At 41.8% G+C, this 15911-nt stretch overlaps 1 protein-coding gene across 1 annotated transcript in view; it reads left to right on the forward strand.

Annotated features, from left to right (window-relative positions):
• The first annotated feature begins 693 nt into the window (after positions 1–693).
• The window catches only part of scg3 (secretogranin III), a 31390-nt gene continuing 16172 nt past the window's right edge, over positions 694–15911 (forward strand). The window contains exons 1-8 of the mRNA XM_085968641.1: positions 694–1061; positions 2051–2103; positions 2448–2487; positions 2607–2825; positions 3023–3165; positions 6474–6635; positions 9936–10119; positions 11367–11483. Of these exons, the coding sequence (XP_085824767.1) occupies positions 965–1061; positions 2051–2103; positions 2448–2487; positions 2607–2825; positions 3023–3165; positions 6474–6635; positions 9936–10119; positions 11367–11483 (1015 nt within the window). The 5' untranslated portion in view covers positions 694–964. The remainder of the gene's footprint in view (positions 1062–2050; positions 2104–2447; positions 2488–2606; positions 2826–3022; positions 3166–6473; positions 6636–9935; positions 10120–11366; positions 11484–15911) is intronic.

Genomic DNA, 15911 nt, shown 5'->3' on the forward strand with positions numbered 1-15911 from the left:
AAAAGCTGTTCATCTCTAACATCTTCCAGTTCTAACGAAAGCTCATCGATCTGAAACGTTAACTCGGTTTCTCTCTCCACCGATGCTGCCTGACCCGCTGAGTATTTCCAGCATTTTCTGTTTTAATTTCAGATTTCCAGCAGTATTTTGATCTTGTTTTACTCTAAACATCACTTACTACTAATTTTTTTTAAATGATACTCTGGGTTTGTTTTTAGCTGAAGTAATCATTTCTATAATGTGTTTACAATAGGAGTTGGTGATCTTATATATCAAAAGGATCTGTGAAGTGGAACATCACAATGAGCTCTGGCTGGAAAATCCGATCACCTCTTCCTTTGATTAATTTATGCCTCGCCCTTTCATTTACGGATAGCGCCTGAATGGTAAGACTTTCCTCGGCAATGTTGGGACTATAGACATTAATCATCGTTCTGTTGATAAATGTATAGATCGAGCGAACGGAAGGGCGCTGTCAATAAAAGGTTTTCTAACTTGATTTATTTACGCGTGGCACCTTTTGTCGCGGAATTGTTCAGGATTCAGTGCTTTTATATCATGGAAAAACAATGAGAGACGCAGGAAATCTCTGGCTGCCGCCTGTTCAATTAAAATGGAAAAATCCGATCGCTTTCTTTGGAGTAGTTGGGCTTTTTTTTCTCTCTCTCTCTGTTGAGTGACGCAGGTTTGGAAGCGGGCTGACGCACAAGGGTGGATTTGCATGGTGTCCACCTCCTGAGAGCTGTCAAAGAGACGGGCTCCACTCTCCAGGCTGGTCGCCCGGCAGAACAGCGCCCCATCGCAAGCCCATTCTCCAGCGCTTGGCCAAACTGCGCTCTCCAGGGTGCTGAAACCGACGCCGCGTTCATCATCATTCGGCAAACTGCTCCCAACACCAAAGGGCTTGAAGCGCCGGCCAAAGGACGTCGACAACCCGGGTTCTGCTCGCCCAATCTCGCCAGCGATGACTTCCAGACATGCAGCATTTGTACTCTTTTACCAGGCGTTTGCATTGGTGTTCTATCAGATCCATGCATTCCCTACACCTGCAGGACCGAGAGGTAGGTCCCATTTCAGAAAAAAAAACATTCTTGATCAAACAACAGGAACCATATGTGCAGATTTAACATTTCATCTGTTAAAACGACCACAGTTGAAGGCATTTGGTGCATTGCTTTGAAAGCTTATTTCCGGGCTGGTCGTTCCTGTCTCCGAGTCCTGTTAACAAGGCAATACTGGTACTGTTGCAGTACGGCTGTTCTGCGAGGATGTTGCTATTGTTTCCGATTTATCAGATTTCTCTCGATAAATCTAGTCAGTGTTGAGCAATTGCACGGAAATCACGTGAATTTATCCGAGTCTGTTACTAGTTTGTAAATATTTCAACCCAAAGGCTCCAGATCGTTGCCAAGCACAATGGGGCTTTTCCACTGTTCTGCTGGGCTGTCGAGCCTGTTCTATTTACGGTGCTGTTGAGATGTTAATCTGCCGACACGGTTAATCCGATTAGGTTAGAAATATTTCAGTCCCATCCGTCGAACAAGTTGAGGATCTGGAGGGTTATAATTCGCAATCAGTATTGTGCTGTAACTTCACCCTTATCACGGCGGATGGAGACCACTAGGGTATTTATCATTGTAAAGGGCCTCTGAAATTCTGATCTCAAAATAGTTAGAAATAGTTAACCAGTCCCACCGTTGACAATTTGTACCTTCATCAATAATGCCGCTACCGTACAATCCGATAACATGCAGTAAAGTTCACCGGCACACTTGCTAGTAACGCCATTATTGGCCATGGAAGGAGTAACACTGGAACTTGGTAACAATTTCCATTTGTCAAACAACTGGTGGGAATTAGCTTGAATCAGGTTTGCAAGTACCGAAGTTTCAGTTGTTCCAATTTATAGCCGACATTTGATGGGGGGGGGGGGAAGCTGTGCCTTTGCTAACGCAATATCTAGAAGGCGTGTTGAATATTCTATGTATAGAAATCTGCATTTGGTATTTCTCATTCACAGTTCAAATCACACTTCCTCCATTTGTTCCAGACAAAGCTATATACAACCGGGAACTATCAGCGGAAAGACCGGTAGAAGAACAGGTAAATGATTCCAGAATAACGACGCATTGCTTCAGAAATTAAACTTGATTTCATATTTTCACTAAATAAGTCTTTATTACTTCATTTAATGTTTTCACAACCTGATCATTGGTGACACTGTTCCCTTTTAAAATTTGATTTAAAATGACAATCTTGCAATTTTTAGTCTTGTTCAAATGTATCCTTTTGGGAGATTTATTGGTAAAATGCATCTGGTATTGATGCATATCCTACATAAGTTGGGTCTTCTGTTATTGAATCTCTTAAAGTTGATTTGTAGCAACTACCAAGCAGCCCAATATTCAAATTCACTTTTTAAATGTTACTTTTCCTCCTCCCTCCAGATTGCTGAAGCCGGACGGGTCAGTCAGTCAACATCTACAGGTAAATATGATCATTCTTTTGTTTTGGGTAGATTACTGAAGCGTCACAAGACAGTCCCACAGACTTACCCTCGGTTACTTTCCACCTCTGCCCATCATATTGATTTGATATCCTTCCAGAGAACAAGGTCCTGCTCCAGAATGACTCGGCTGCGGATGACTTCATGCTGCTGAAATCCTTGGCCGAAAAGGAGAGAAGCCAGAAGCGAGATTCTACCACCAGAAACTCTCTAGGTGGTTCCTCGCCTCCCTCCGGCAATGCAGATTCAACCAAACGCAGAAGACTAGCCGAGGACTACGACGATTCCACCAAAAATGCAATGGATTACAAAGATGAAGGTCTTGTCCTTTCAGTTGAAATGATTGTCTTCTTTTTATTTGTCATGTATGATATACTTGGTTTTTCTATGGATTCGGTTGGTCTAGCTGTGCACTGCGCTTGCTTGTTTTGGGTTTATCATTATTGTTGGTTAAGTTCTAAACTAGACTCCAAGTCTTAAAACATTCTTATGATCTAATGACGTCTGCCCTTGCAGATGACCCCGATGGTCTTCACCAACTGGACGGGACTCCTTTAACAGCTGAAGACATTGTCCAAAAGATCGCCAACAGGATCTATGAAGAAAACGATAGAGGGGTGTTTGACAGAATCGTTTCCAAGCTCCTAAACCTGGGATTGGTAGGTGTTTAATTCTTTTTTTAATGTATAAACAGATTTTCTGTAATCAAACAAGAAAACACATTTCATATCTACCCATCATACAGGCAGAAGTCAACATGGAACTGGGCAGCAGAATAATACTGCATCAACTCGAATGCATGATTCAAAGCCATTCTTCCGGATCATTGCTAACTCCCTGATCGTTAATTGGAGTGCCATATGTGCCCTGGGGATATCAAAGAAAAATTGCAAGAGAATCATATTTGATATAATTTGAGAAGACATGAAATATACATTGAATACTAGAATCGTGGCCACACATTTAAAACCTTAAAACACGCCCTTTTTTGTTATTGTATATTAACAGTGGAATTTCAAGTATTACAGGTTAGAAAATCACCATCCACGGCCATTATGAAGACGGCCTGCATTTTTAGCAACAGAAAATGCTGGGAAAACTCAATAACGGACTCAATATCGAGTTCAACAATTTCAGATCATAACCTCGGCCCCTATTACATTTTTACTTATATTTTTTTCCACCCCTTTGTTTTGGGTCTTCCCTTCCCCCCCCCCTTTCCTTTTTTTTCCTCTCTCCCACATGGCAGCTGTTTCTCATCCTGCCAGTACACTTCACACCTCATCTCAGCCGTCTTTTGTCTCCACTGTCCTATTACCATCTCGTCTGGTTTTGAATACCTCTTAATGTCTCTTTTACTTCTTTTGTTCTGTCCCAGCCCTGCCTTCAATCTATTTTATTTCCTTTCCAGTTTTGAAAAAGGGTTTCGACCCGAAACGTCAACTCTAATTTCTCTCCACGGATGTTGCCTGGCCTGCTGAGTTTTTCCATCACTTTCTGTTGTTATTTTGGATTTCCAGCATCTGCAGTATTTTGCTATCGTACATTTTTAGCAACTCGATACTCCCGGCAGAGCAAGGCAGAGATAGTTTCAGGGGGCGGGTCATGAAGGTCAACCTAAAGAACATGCAGGGAATATTCTCCTGCAGCAGCTGCTCTTCACTACAGCATAACATCTGTATTTCTATAGAAACAAATTTCCTTTATCATTTTCAAGTTAATGTTTTTGTCTGGCTTTTTTTCCCTGTATAAGTATGTAAGACCAAGGATCAATAATTAGGGGTCATAGATTCAAAATCATTGGAAAAAGATCTAGAGGGGAGATGAGGAGAATTTTTTTCACTGAGTTGTTGGGATCCAGAAAGCTCCACCTGAAAAGGTGCTGGAAGCTGATTCAATAAATAATTTTAAAAGGGAGTCAGACAGGTACTTGAGGATGAGCAACTTACAGGGTTGCGGACATGAAGCGGGGGTGAGGGACTGATAACGACTGCTCCTTCAAAGAGCCAGCACAGGCACGATGGGCCGAATGGCCTCCTTCTGTGCTGTAAGTTTCTATGAAAAGTGTGGAAATAAACAGTGCCCACACACACGGATATACACCCACCATCCTGACTTGGAATTACATCGCTGATCCTTCATCGTCGCTGGGTCAAAAACCTGGAACTCCCTCCCTAACAGCACTGTGGGAGTACCTTCAGCGCACGGACTGCAGCGGTTCAAGAAGGCGGCTCACCACCACCTTCTCGGGGGCAATTAGGGATGGGCAATAAATGCGACGTCCACAAGCAAAGTTAAAAAAAATACATGAAAGTCCCAAAGCAAAGAGAAAGAAAAATGAAGACGTGCTTTTGCTTTCTCTCTCTCTTGCTCTTCGCTTTGTTGCTCAGATGCTTTGGTGAGCTCTTTCAGTTATTTTTCTTCCTCTCTCCCCTCTACTGGAGTGTCTTTGGAGCGTCTCAGTAGATAAATGTTTGCTGCAGGTTTTTTTGGTTTTTTTTTGCTGAATTTCTTCCTGTTTAAACGCTCCCTTTACTTGTTGCTTTCTCCCACTCTTAAAGGCTGTGGATAAGTAGGGTTTGTCCTTTTCTTGACTCTGTCTGATTTTACACAGAGTTCCATTAAGTACAGGAAACCTTACAAACATGACTATTTATGTCCCCGAGAAACATTTAATAATAGTTTGAACTACAGGATTTTTAGATGCAGATTTCAAGGACTCTTTTAGCAACTGAGGCCACATTGACCTAACTTCATATGAATCTCTCAATTTAACTACAACTCTCTAACTCACTTCCTCACTTGCCCTAGTGTTTCAGTAGATAAATATAGCACCCTGTGTAGGACTGAATTATATCAACTAGGAAGGCCCAAGATTCAGTTCCTTCTATCTGCTGAATTAGGAGCAGCAAAATTAGTCAAGGTGCCTGATCACTATCCAAGAAAATGTGAATGTTGGGTGAGAATAGAATCAGGCTCATATGTCATGCCCTCCATGGCCAAATAGCTGTTCAAATCTCACTAGTCTTACACATGAAGAATGATCATTTGAGTGTGATACAAGAGGGCTCTCAGTGGCTGTGGAATTGTACAGCAGGAACCAGTACTTTTTGGAAGGGGGACAATTGGGGAAAAAATAGAAAATGAAACATTGGCCCAGAAATTCGGGTCGGGGGCTTCCCGCGGGTGTAAGCCCCCAACCTGCACTTACCTTGCGCGCCGGCAGTTGAGCTCTAGGGCCCCGTGGAATTCCGCTCCGGGGCCTGGCCCAGCTGCCGGCGTGCTGTGCTTGCGTGTCCCAGGGGCGCAGTTAGTGCGATGCGTCCCCTGGGATCACGTGAGCCATGGGCAGCCAATCGGAGGAGGGAAAAGACCATTCATAAGATTGACAGGAAGACCTGTCAAAACTTATGAATACTACGGACCCAAAATAGCAGTAAACCTTCAAATAATTTTTTTTTTAATCACACTTTTTAAATAAACTATAAATTACATTAAATAACTATTTTAAACAATAATTTAAATTTTTGAAAAAATAATTTTATATTCTAACGGGGCTAAAATAAACTTACCTTGCTTTAAAGTATTTAAAAATAATAAACCTATGGAAAAAATGTTTTAATTTTAATTAATTGACCACTTACCTTGTAAAAAGCAGGCCTTACGCCTGCTTTTTACATTTCTAAATCCTGCAGGCTTACGATCCCGGGAAAACCTGCAAAAAAAACCTAAGTTCAAAGCGCACGCGCAGCCTCTCCTGCGCGCACGTTCGACCTCTGAACCCCTTCGTTCAGAGGATCGGAAGTGCCGGTTTCCCGCGCATGCGCAGTGCATGCAGAAAACCGGCACTTCCATTCGGCCTACGGGTGAGTACCCCGTGCGTACTCACCTGTGGAGACCCGAATTTCTGGGCCATGATATATTTACTATTTGTACCTATTATAATGTCAATATATTCATGTTATAGATAACGGAAACTCAGGCCTACAATCTGGAGGATGAAGTAGCAGTCGCTCTGCAACAACTTATTGCCAATGAAGCCAGTAAGAATGAAGTGGAGGTTGAAAATATCGATTACCCTAGTATGAAGACAGATGATGATGTGAATGAAAGAGAAGAGGAGAAAATGGCAAGTTCATTAAAGCAAATTACAAATTTACTTTCCTAGTCAGTATAGCTCCAATACGAATGGGTATCTGTGCGGAAAGCTTGATTGCTTTAGTGATAGAGGAGTGTACTTCCCATCAAGACAACTATTTGTATTACCTGCCCAAACTGAACATGTTCTAGAAGTATTTGGTCAGATAGGACTAAAAGCTGCTATCTTTGGAGTGGCATTGACCAGTCAATACCACGGTCATCATAAATTACCCGTTAAAAGAATGAAACATGCTTCTCCAATTGTCCGATGAGCTTTATCACTAAGTGTTAAGCCATACTGATTGTGAGAGTCCCAGGCTGAGGTCCCAGAGGTAAAGGTGCTATAATTGACCTCGACACCCATGGGTCAGGGAAGGGAACACTGCCCAGGATTTCCACTACTGATTGCTATACAGTGACATTTTCCAGATATGTGCGAATGAGCCTGTCAAGCGAGGACAACAGCAGGCTCAGCTGTGATGCTCTCCACAATTGAATAGTGCGTTGACACTCATTATCATGTCACACACACACACATGAATAATGGCCACTTCGATGAGCTACTAGAGAAGGTGCTTAGCATCCATGGAACCATACTCTAGTAAGGAGTTAACATTTTGAGAGGGAAAGGGGGAGAAAACAGACTGAAAAAATTAAAATAAGCTATCAAGAAGTAGCAGGGGCCTAAAGAGATGATAAGTAAATAAATGTAAGCACCTAATCATTAATTGTGAAAAATAATACTGTCACTTATGCAGAAATATCAGTGGGCGTGAATATCACATGTCCAATGGTCTGGAATTACAATGGGAAGGTGAAATCACGAAGCACTGGTCGCTGATTTTTTTTTAGAAAAAAAGGCATAAATACTTATTAAAATTACCATTTCCAGACGAAAACCTGGCTACAAATGTAGAAATATATTATTGGTCAGAACAGTGACAACATCTCCCCTCTTGAATTGGACAATAAACCACAAAGGGTTTCTCATTCATGAGTCCTTGGCAACTGCACAGTGCTAATTACATCATTCTTACAGTTTGCATTATTTACACAAGCAATACTTTAAAATTTCAAAAGGCCAGCAGCAAAATTCTGTTTATGTAGACGCTTTTCCTGCTTGATTAGTTTTACATAAAATATTAGGTGTCAGCTGTGGCTCAGTGGGTAACAGTCTCACCTCTGAGTCAGAGAGTTGTGTATTAAAGTCGCACTCCAGTGACTCGAGCACGTGATCTAGGCTGGCACTTCAGCACTGCACTTTTGGAGGTGCCGGCTTTCAGATGAAACATTAAACCGAGGCCCCGTCTGCCCTCTCAGGTGAATGTAAAAGATCCCATGATACTATTTGAAGAAGAGTAGGGGAGTTGTCCTGGTATGAGACAGGTGTCAGCTGTGGCTCAGTGGGAAGCACACTCGCCTCTGAGTCACGAAAGTTGTGGGTTCAAGTCCCACTCCAGGGACTTGAGCACATAAAGATAGGCTGACACTCCAGTGCAGTGCTGAGGAGGTGCTGCACTGTCAGAGGTGCCGTCGTTTGGATGAGACATTAAACTGAAGCCATGTCTGCTTTCTCAGGTGGATGTAAAAGATCCCATGGCACTATTTCTAAGAAGAGCAGGGGAGTTATCCCTGGAGTCCTGACCAATATTTATCCCTCAACCAACATAACAAGAACAGATTATCTGGTCATTATCACATTGCTGCTTGTGGGCGCTTGCTGTGTGCAAATTGGCTGCTGTGTTTCCCACATTACAACAGTGACTACACTTCAAAAAGTACTTCATTGGCTGTAAAGCGCTTTGAGACATCCGGTGGTCGTGAAAGGCGCTATATAAATGCAAGTCTTTCTTTTATCCCTTAACCGACATCGCTAAAACAGATAATCTGGTCATTTATCTCACGGCTGTTTGTGGGACCTTGGTGTGTGAAAATTGTCTGTCATGTTTCCCTTCAACAGAAAAAATACTTCTTATTAATAATAATTGACTGTGATGCCCTCCTGGTCACCCTGAGATCATGAAAGTTGTTTTCTTAATTTGTGTGTCTTAAATCCAGTTAAGCTGCGTTGTGGCAAAGAGACATGCTGAAGCACCAACTTATTGCATCTTGGGGCAATGAGACAAGGATTCAGATGATGACCATCAACAGATTTCCCTCTCTGAGCCGATTCACTGCAGAGAGCTAGTGAGCAGAGGCCAAGTGCTTCCCCATAGAGATGGAGGGAATATTCACGCTCGACTCATTCTCTTACTGCACCTCTAACCAGCTGATTTCAGGTGGGAGGGATTTCAGAACAGGTCCACTTGCTGTCCTCCTACATGGGAACGGTCCTCAATGTAGGACAAAATACTTCCAACTAAAATAAATACATATGCGATGACCTTGTTTTGTTAAAAATTATTATAAGACCTGCAATTATATGCACCTTATCATGTTGCTGACTCCACTCAAAGCACTGCAGACATTCAATTACTTTTTGGAGTGCAGTGACTATTATGTAGGGAAACTAGGTACAGAAGTTATACTGTAATGCTTTAAAAAAAACCTGAAAATATACTTAGAGGTGCTCTACTTTTTATTGTGCTTCCCAAGCCAGACTCCATTTTGTGACTGAGAAGGAATGAGTAAGGTTATAGTTCCCAGGATTTTGCCAATTCCCTTTTTAAACTAACTGCCAAAAGCTACCCCAAGTACAAATGACTTGATTCGTCCCTCCAGTATTCATCTCCTCCAAACAGCAAGGTGCATCACTGCTTCTCCATGATGGCCTGGTTAGGTTAGCAAATGTTGAAATGCTGACATGAATCCATATACTGTAGTACCACTCCATCATACTCTGCGTAATCAACTGCCTTGAGATCTCCATAAACACCACTCTGAAATGCTGTCATAGGTGTAGAACTTAGAGGGAGCAGCTGCTTCCTCAATATTATTTTTTGGGTGTAATGTGCCCCCATTCTCAAACGACTGCCTCTTAGGCAGGTACTTGGCTAGAGCATGTTGGTTAGTGGTGAGCCTCTCTACTTTTGCAGTGAATATAAATTTCCTGCACAACACAGAACCTCCCCGTTGACCATCAGAGATCCATAGAAAATCTATCTATCTCGGTCTTGAAAGCTCCAATTGTCCCAGCATCCACAGCCTTTTGGGGGAGTGAGTTCCAAATTTCTACCACCCTTTGTGTGAAAAAGTGCTTCCTGATTTAGCTCCTGAAGGTCCCAGCTCTAATGAACGGATATTTATAAGAATATACATGACTTTTTTTTACTTCCTCACCATTTCACAGAAAATAAAAAAACCTAAGAAGAATGAAGATGACCTTGTGAAGGAGGAGAGCGAGGGTACACTGGACAACATCTGGGTCTCAACCAATAACATGAATCAAAGAAGCAGTGCACCAACCGCCGATGATCTGGATGATCTTCAGTATTTTCCGAACTTCTACAACCTGCTGAAGAGTTTGAACACAGGTAGTTGAGCTATTAGGATGGATTTTGCAGTAGAAATAACAGTGAGGCCAGCAGCGCTCACCTTTATTAAAGTGTAACCCGGACAGCAACTTCCAGTGAATGCACGTGAAGTTAAATGCGTAAATCAGGAAGCTGCGCAAGAATGGTACACTATCTCGCCGAGAGGCTCACCATTGAGATACATGGAATGGCATTAAGTTGTTGTACCTTTCTGATACATACACACTAAACTTGCCAGAATAAGTTAGGGCTTGTCCATTCCAGTGTAAGTAAATTTTTAATGGCGTGCTAAGTCTTAATTACTGCCAAACAACCTCTCTGGCACTGAAAATTAACTTTTACAAGTGTAGAGTCTCATTCCTTCAGATTTTAATTATTGTTGGAGATTTAAAAAAATCAAAATATGTAAATAAGTTTTTTAAACTTTTTCTTTCTGTTTTTTTATCTCTCTCTCTTAATTCAATCTTTCTTTCCCTCTTTAGTTTGTTTTCTATACCTGAATTGACATTTAATTAAATATTCTAAATGACACTTCCTGGTTCAGACTCTGTGCTGCTCATTAACAATTCTTCAATCTAATTGGTTAAGTAGATACACAGTTGCTTGCCCTGTTCACACAGGTCCCAGATCCCCTGTAGAAGGCGCTGCATTTTTTCAATTGTTGGCTGACAGGAACTTCCAGTGCAACAGCCCATGGAAAATCTATGGGCAAGTGCAAGTGGAACAAATGGCTGGCGCTGTTCATTCACTACTGACCACAAAATCCGGCCCATTCGTTTAACCTCAGAAATCAAGTGATTTATTTCATTATTAATGCAGTATGATATTAATGTCAGATTGTTGCGCAGCCACTCGCTAGAGCTAGGTTAATGCAAGTGGCAGTGCCAGTCAGCCTGGATGAGGCGAATAGTAGACGTTATGCATTTAATGCAGGAATTTAAGAATCTATCCCTTTGCAGCAATGAAGCCCTGACAGCCATCAGTATGATCGCATGAAAGTGGCTGGACTAGTTTGGCACCACAAATTATTTATAGGCACTAGCCCTCAGTTATTTAATCCCTGGAAAATAATATGGCGAACAAGCATGAAAAATAATTCAGTCACTTCAACCAGACCTCTTTGCTGCTCAAAATATTGAGATTTTAAACCTACATCATTATTCTTCTGGATTTGCTGAAAACAGTTTAAACCTGTATGTTGTATACAAGTTTTACAGAGTACATCTAATTATCTTTCATTAACACAGAGCAAGATGCAAAGGAAAAAGAAACGCTAATAACCATAATGAAGACACTAATTGATTTTGTGAAGATGATGGTAAAATATGGAACAATAACACCCGAAGAAGGTGTTTCATACTTGGGTGAGAATACATTTAAATAATAAATAGATTACATTACTTCTACATGGCTCTAATGATCAAATATGAAATGGAACATTACCTGTAAGTGCGACAGGAATATGATTTCTGCAGACTATGCAACCAGTCATGGATAAAGAATGTAGATGCAACATTAGGTCTGTTGGGTTCTTGTTCAATTACTTTTGAAGGTCAGGTAGAATTTTTAGAGAGTTTCCTCTTAAAGATTTTGTACCTCTCCTAGGAGACTAAATAGACTTGTGAGAGTTCACGACTATGTTAATCGTGTACAGTCTGTTCAAAGGAGTGGACTCAATGGGCTGAATGGTCCTTTCTCACTTCATAATTTATGTTCCTAAATTTGAACTGTGGAATTTCCATCTACCTGGTGTTTTGATAAACAGTGCTACAACTCCATTGGGGTGGAGTGGTATTAAAGTGCTAACCTCAATCATACATGGATATACTCTTTGTTATATCAGTATTCTAGAAATATATCTTAAAATAATGCAAGCAGAGAGTTCAATTATATTTCTAAATTATATTATATATGCCAAAAGGACAATTTAGGGCAGAGGTTAGGAAGGACATCTGCATGCAAAGAGTGATCAACACTTGCAATGATTGACAAGAGTAGGATAGTGGAGGACAAAACCTTAGATTCACTCAAGATGCAATTAGATAACATGATGAAGAGGTGTGGAAGTTTTTTAAAATTCTGGATAAATGAGTTAAGATAGCCAGAATGGCCTCCCTCATCTGTGCTGAGTTTATCTCATCCTACAATCTTGTAAATAACAGTTATAATCAGTATTTTATTCTTATACGTGACACTTTTACGTTTATATAGCAAACAGTACAAAGGGAGATCTTAAATGAAACTGTAAAAGAGAAGACAAAGCAAATCAGAAAGTAGGATATAGATAACACCAAATTTAGATTTTAAAAGCCTGGAGATTGTAGAAGGAAGGAAATACTAAGGGAGACAAGGAAACAGTTTTGAAGTAAAACACTGCAGATGCTGGAAATCTGAAATAAAAACAGAAAATGCTGGAAATATCTGATGAGTATTTCCAGCTTTTTCTGTTTTTATTATAAAGCGTTTTGAAGTCCTGGTAAAGAATGAGTTCGTGTAGCAAACAAAGTAAGTTTTCATTTCAACGCAGTGAGGAGGAAGAACCTGTGAGTCTGTAGTATTGCAGCTACAGAATGAAGGCTAAGTTCTCAGGGGCACTTAACCATAGCCGAACTGATAGAGAGAGAGAGATAAAAGGGTTGTGATGAAGAGAAAGAGATTGGGGGCTAAAGGCGAGAGAGGGATTGCCTATCAGATGATAACATTTTTCCTGTATCCTGTCTGCGGGTGTGAGAGAAGGGTCAGGAGAGCAGCTCCAGATACAAGACCGGTATTCAAGTCTTGAGCAGGCTTGAGCTTCAGAGAGAGTTACAAGTTGTTGCAAGAAACAGAAACAGTTGGCATGAAAGCTTCTTGGATGTACCTCTGGTGAAGGAGGAGAACTGAGAGTTGAGGTCAGAGGAGACAGTAAAGCCAAGAATGTTTGATATACAAAAGACTAAAGGTGGAGACATCAAAGGTAAAAGTCGATAGCTGTTGGGTAGATTTGTAAGAGACACAAATAAAACAATTCCTAAAAATCGGAAGAAATATACTTTTTCATACCCCATCAAAGGACAAAGAAAAGATCAAATTATAGTGATTCATGACCAGAGGGCGTGTAGGCTGAAGGTGTGTTTCTGAAGGATTGTGATGAATAGAGAGAGAAATCATTCGTAAAAAAAAAGAGGATGGAGTTGGATGATTAGCTGCCGAGGCCATTGATATGAAAAAGGGAGTGAGGACAGAACCCAGGGAATGAAAGGTGGTCAGAGAATGAGCCAGCAAATAGAGCACAGATTGATTGAGCAATTTGAAAGGAAATTAGTTAGAAATGAACATTAATTTTGGTTTAGTAGTGCGTGTCAGGTGATATCAAAGGCTTTAGAAATATACAGGACAATGATGGATGCTTCACCAAAGTGTTCATGAACAGAGTTCCAGAGGTGTGTGATATAAACGAGTGCACCAGTGGAAAAGTTCAGCTAAAAACCCCCAGATTGGACCAAAATTTTCAATGTGATATAATTTCAGAATTAACAGCGGCTTCTATAATCTTGGGAAAGTATTGACACAAGTACAATACCCCAACTATTAGTTTGAAGAACTATACCACGCTTAGTAAATTTTCAGTTTTCCATTATAATGAAGTTTAGTTTTCAATATCAAGTATTAGTCACTCTAGTGTGACTAAGTTTGCTTTTGTAAGGTTTTGCAATGATTTGATTTCAAGCCCAGTTATGTGAAACAGGCTTTCAGCGAAGAATGTTCATTTGTGATCAATTGACACCTTTAAAAGAGAACTGTATCTGCATATGTTGAGAAGAAGAATTGAAGGTCATGGGGATGTTAATACCTGTAGCACTGCTTGTTATTTTCCACTGAGATGTAGGGGAAGGAACTTAGGGGGAGAAATTCAGTATCGCCACATTTGGGGCGCAATTATCGTCCGGGCACAAAATTTAGCGCCTGGCGCTAATTATCGCCTCCGACTGCAAACTTGACTTCTATCGCCCCTGGAGGTGATTGGAGCGCTAAATCAGGCGCTACACATCTCTCTTAAGGTGCTAATGCCGAGGAGCGAGGCACTACCTCAGAGCGCTGGCGAAGCTCATGTGATGTCAGTCAGCAATGGAACACAGACACACTGGCGCCGGCCAGTTCTTAAAGGGGTGGGTCGATCTTGCTCTCCATCCACATCCTGCTCATTGCAGCCTTGAATCTCGACCTGGAGAGACCTGTACATCAAATCTGCTGGAAAGAACAATGGAGAGGCCCAGGGAAAGAGCTCAGAGTGCTGCCCCCATGTCTCTTCTAAAGCGATGCAAGGAAGGTCAAATCAAAAAGATCCTGCAAAGTGCTGCTCAGTACCCAAAACTCCTTCACACAGCATCGAATCTCTCCAGAAGCCTCTCTCTCTCTCTCTCTCTCAGAATGCGTGGTGCAAAATTGTCACCGACAAAAAAAGGCAGGAAGCGGTCGCCTTTAAATAGCGCTCCCCCAGTCCCTTCCCGACTGCAAAACATTCCCCTCAACTGTCGTTGCTAGCGGCAGGCGGTAAGGCAGGGGGTGCCACTCAATATCCGGTCCGGGGCGCTACTGGGACGTTGCACGCTCGACTGACGTCACGATCTGTGGGCGCAGGAGATCGCGGCGGTAGTGTTTAGCACCGCTGCAAAATGTCTGGTCAATTTCGCGAGCAGCGCAAACATCGCCGCGCCCGGGCGCTAGTTGCTTTGCGCCCCATTAGTACCCTCTTAGGGCGCTAACGGGAGGCGCAAAGCAACCAAATTTTTCCCCCTTCATGCTTTTAAAATAGAAAATCAACAGGCTGTGGTGTTTGGAGGTAATCCATGATAGAGTAATTGTGCACAGACTCTGGATGGAGCAAGTTGGATGGGCCGAATGACCGTTCCATGTTACTGACTTTCTTCTGATCTTATGCTGAGTGGTAGCCTATATTATGATGATGCAAAATAACCCAAGGGTATTTGATGCCTTAGAAATCAATTTATATCTTGTATCTTATGAGGTACAAGCACCTGCCCCATCACTCTAACGCTCTATTTAGGATCTAGTACATAATGGCCCAGAAATTCGGGTCGGGGGCTTCCCGCGGGTGTAAGCCCCCGACCTGCACTTAGCTTGCGCGCCGGCAGTTAAGCTGTAGGGCCCCGTGGAATTCCGCTCCGGGGCCTGGCCCAGCTGCCGGCGTGCTGTGCTTGCGTGTCCCGGGGCGTAGTTAGTGCGATGCGTCCCCTGGGATCACGTGAGCCATGGCCAGCCAATCGGAGGAGGGAAAAGCCCATTCATAAGATTGACAGGAAGACCTGTCAAAACTTAGGAATACTACAGCCCCAAAATAGCAGTAAACCATCAAATAATTTTTTTTTTAAATCACACTTTTTAAATAAACTATAAATTACATTAAATAACTATTTTAAACAATAATTTAAATTTTTGAAAAAAAATTTATATTCTAACGGGGCTAAAAATAAACTTACCTTGCTTTAAAGTATTTAAAAATAATAAAGCTGTGGAAAAAATGTTTTAATTTTAATTAATTGACCACTTACCTTGTAAAAAGCAGGCCTTATGCCTGCTTTTTACATTTCTAAATCCTGCAGGCTTGCGATCCCGGGAAAACCTGCAAAAAAAACCTAAGTTCAAAGCGCACGCGCAGCCTCTCCTGCGCGCGCGTTCGACCTCTGAACCCCTTCGTTCAGAGGAATGGAAGTGCCGGATTCCCGCGCATGCGCAGTGCATGCAGAAAACCGACACTTCCATTCGGCCTACGGGTGAGTACCCCGTGCGTA

The sequence above is a fragment of the Somniosus microcephalus genome, chromosome 27 (genome assembly GCF_052327205.1).
Source record: "Somniosus microcephalus isolate GS21.2 chromosome 27, FLI_Smic_1.0, whole genome shotgun sequence".
Classification (NCBI taxonomy): Eukaryota; Metazoa; Chordata; class Chondrichthyes; order Squaliformes; family Somniosidae; genus Somniosus; species Somniosus microcephalus.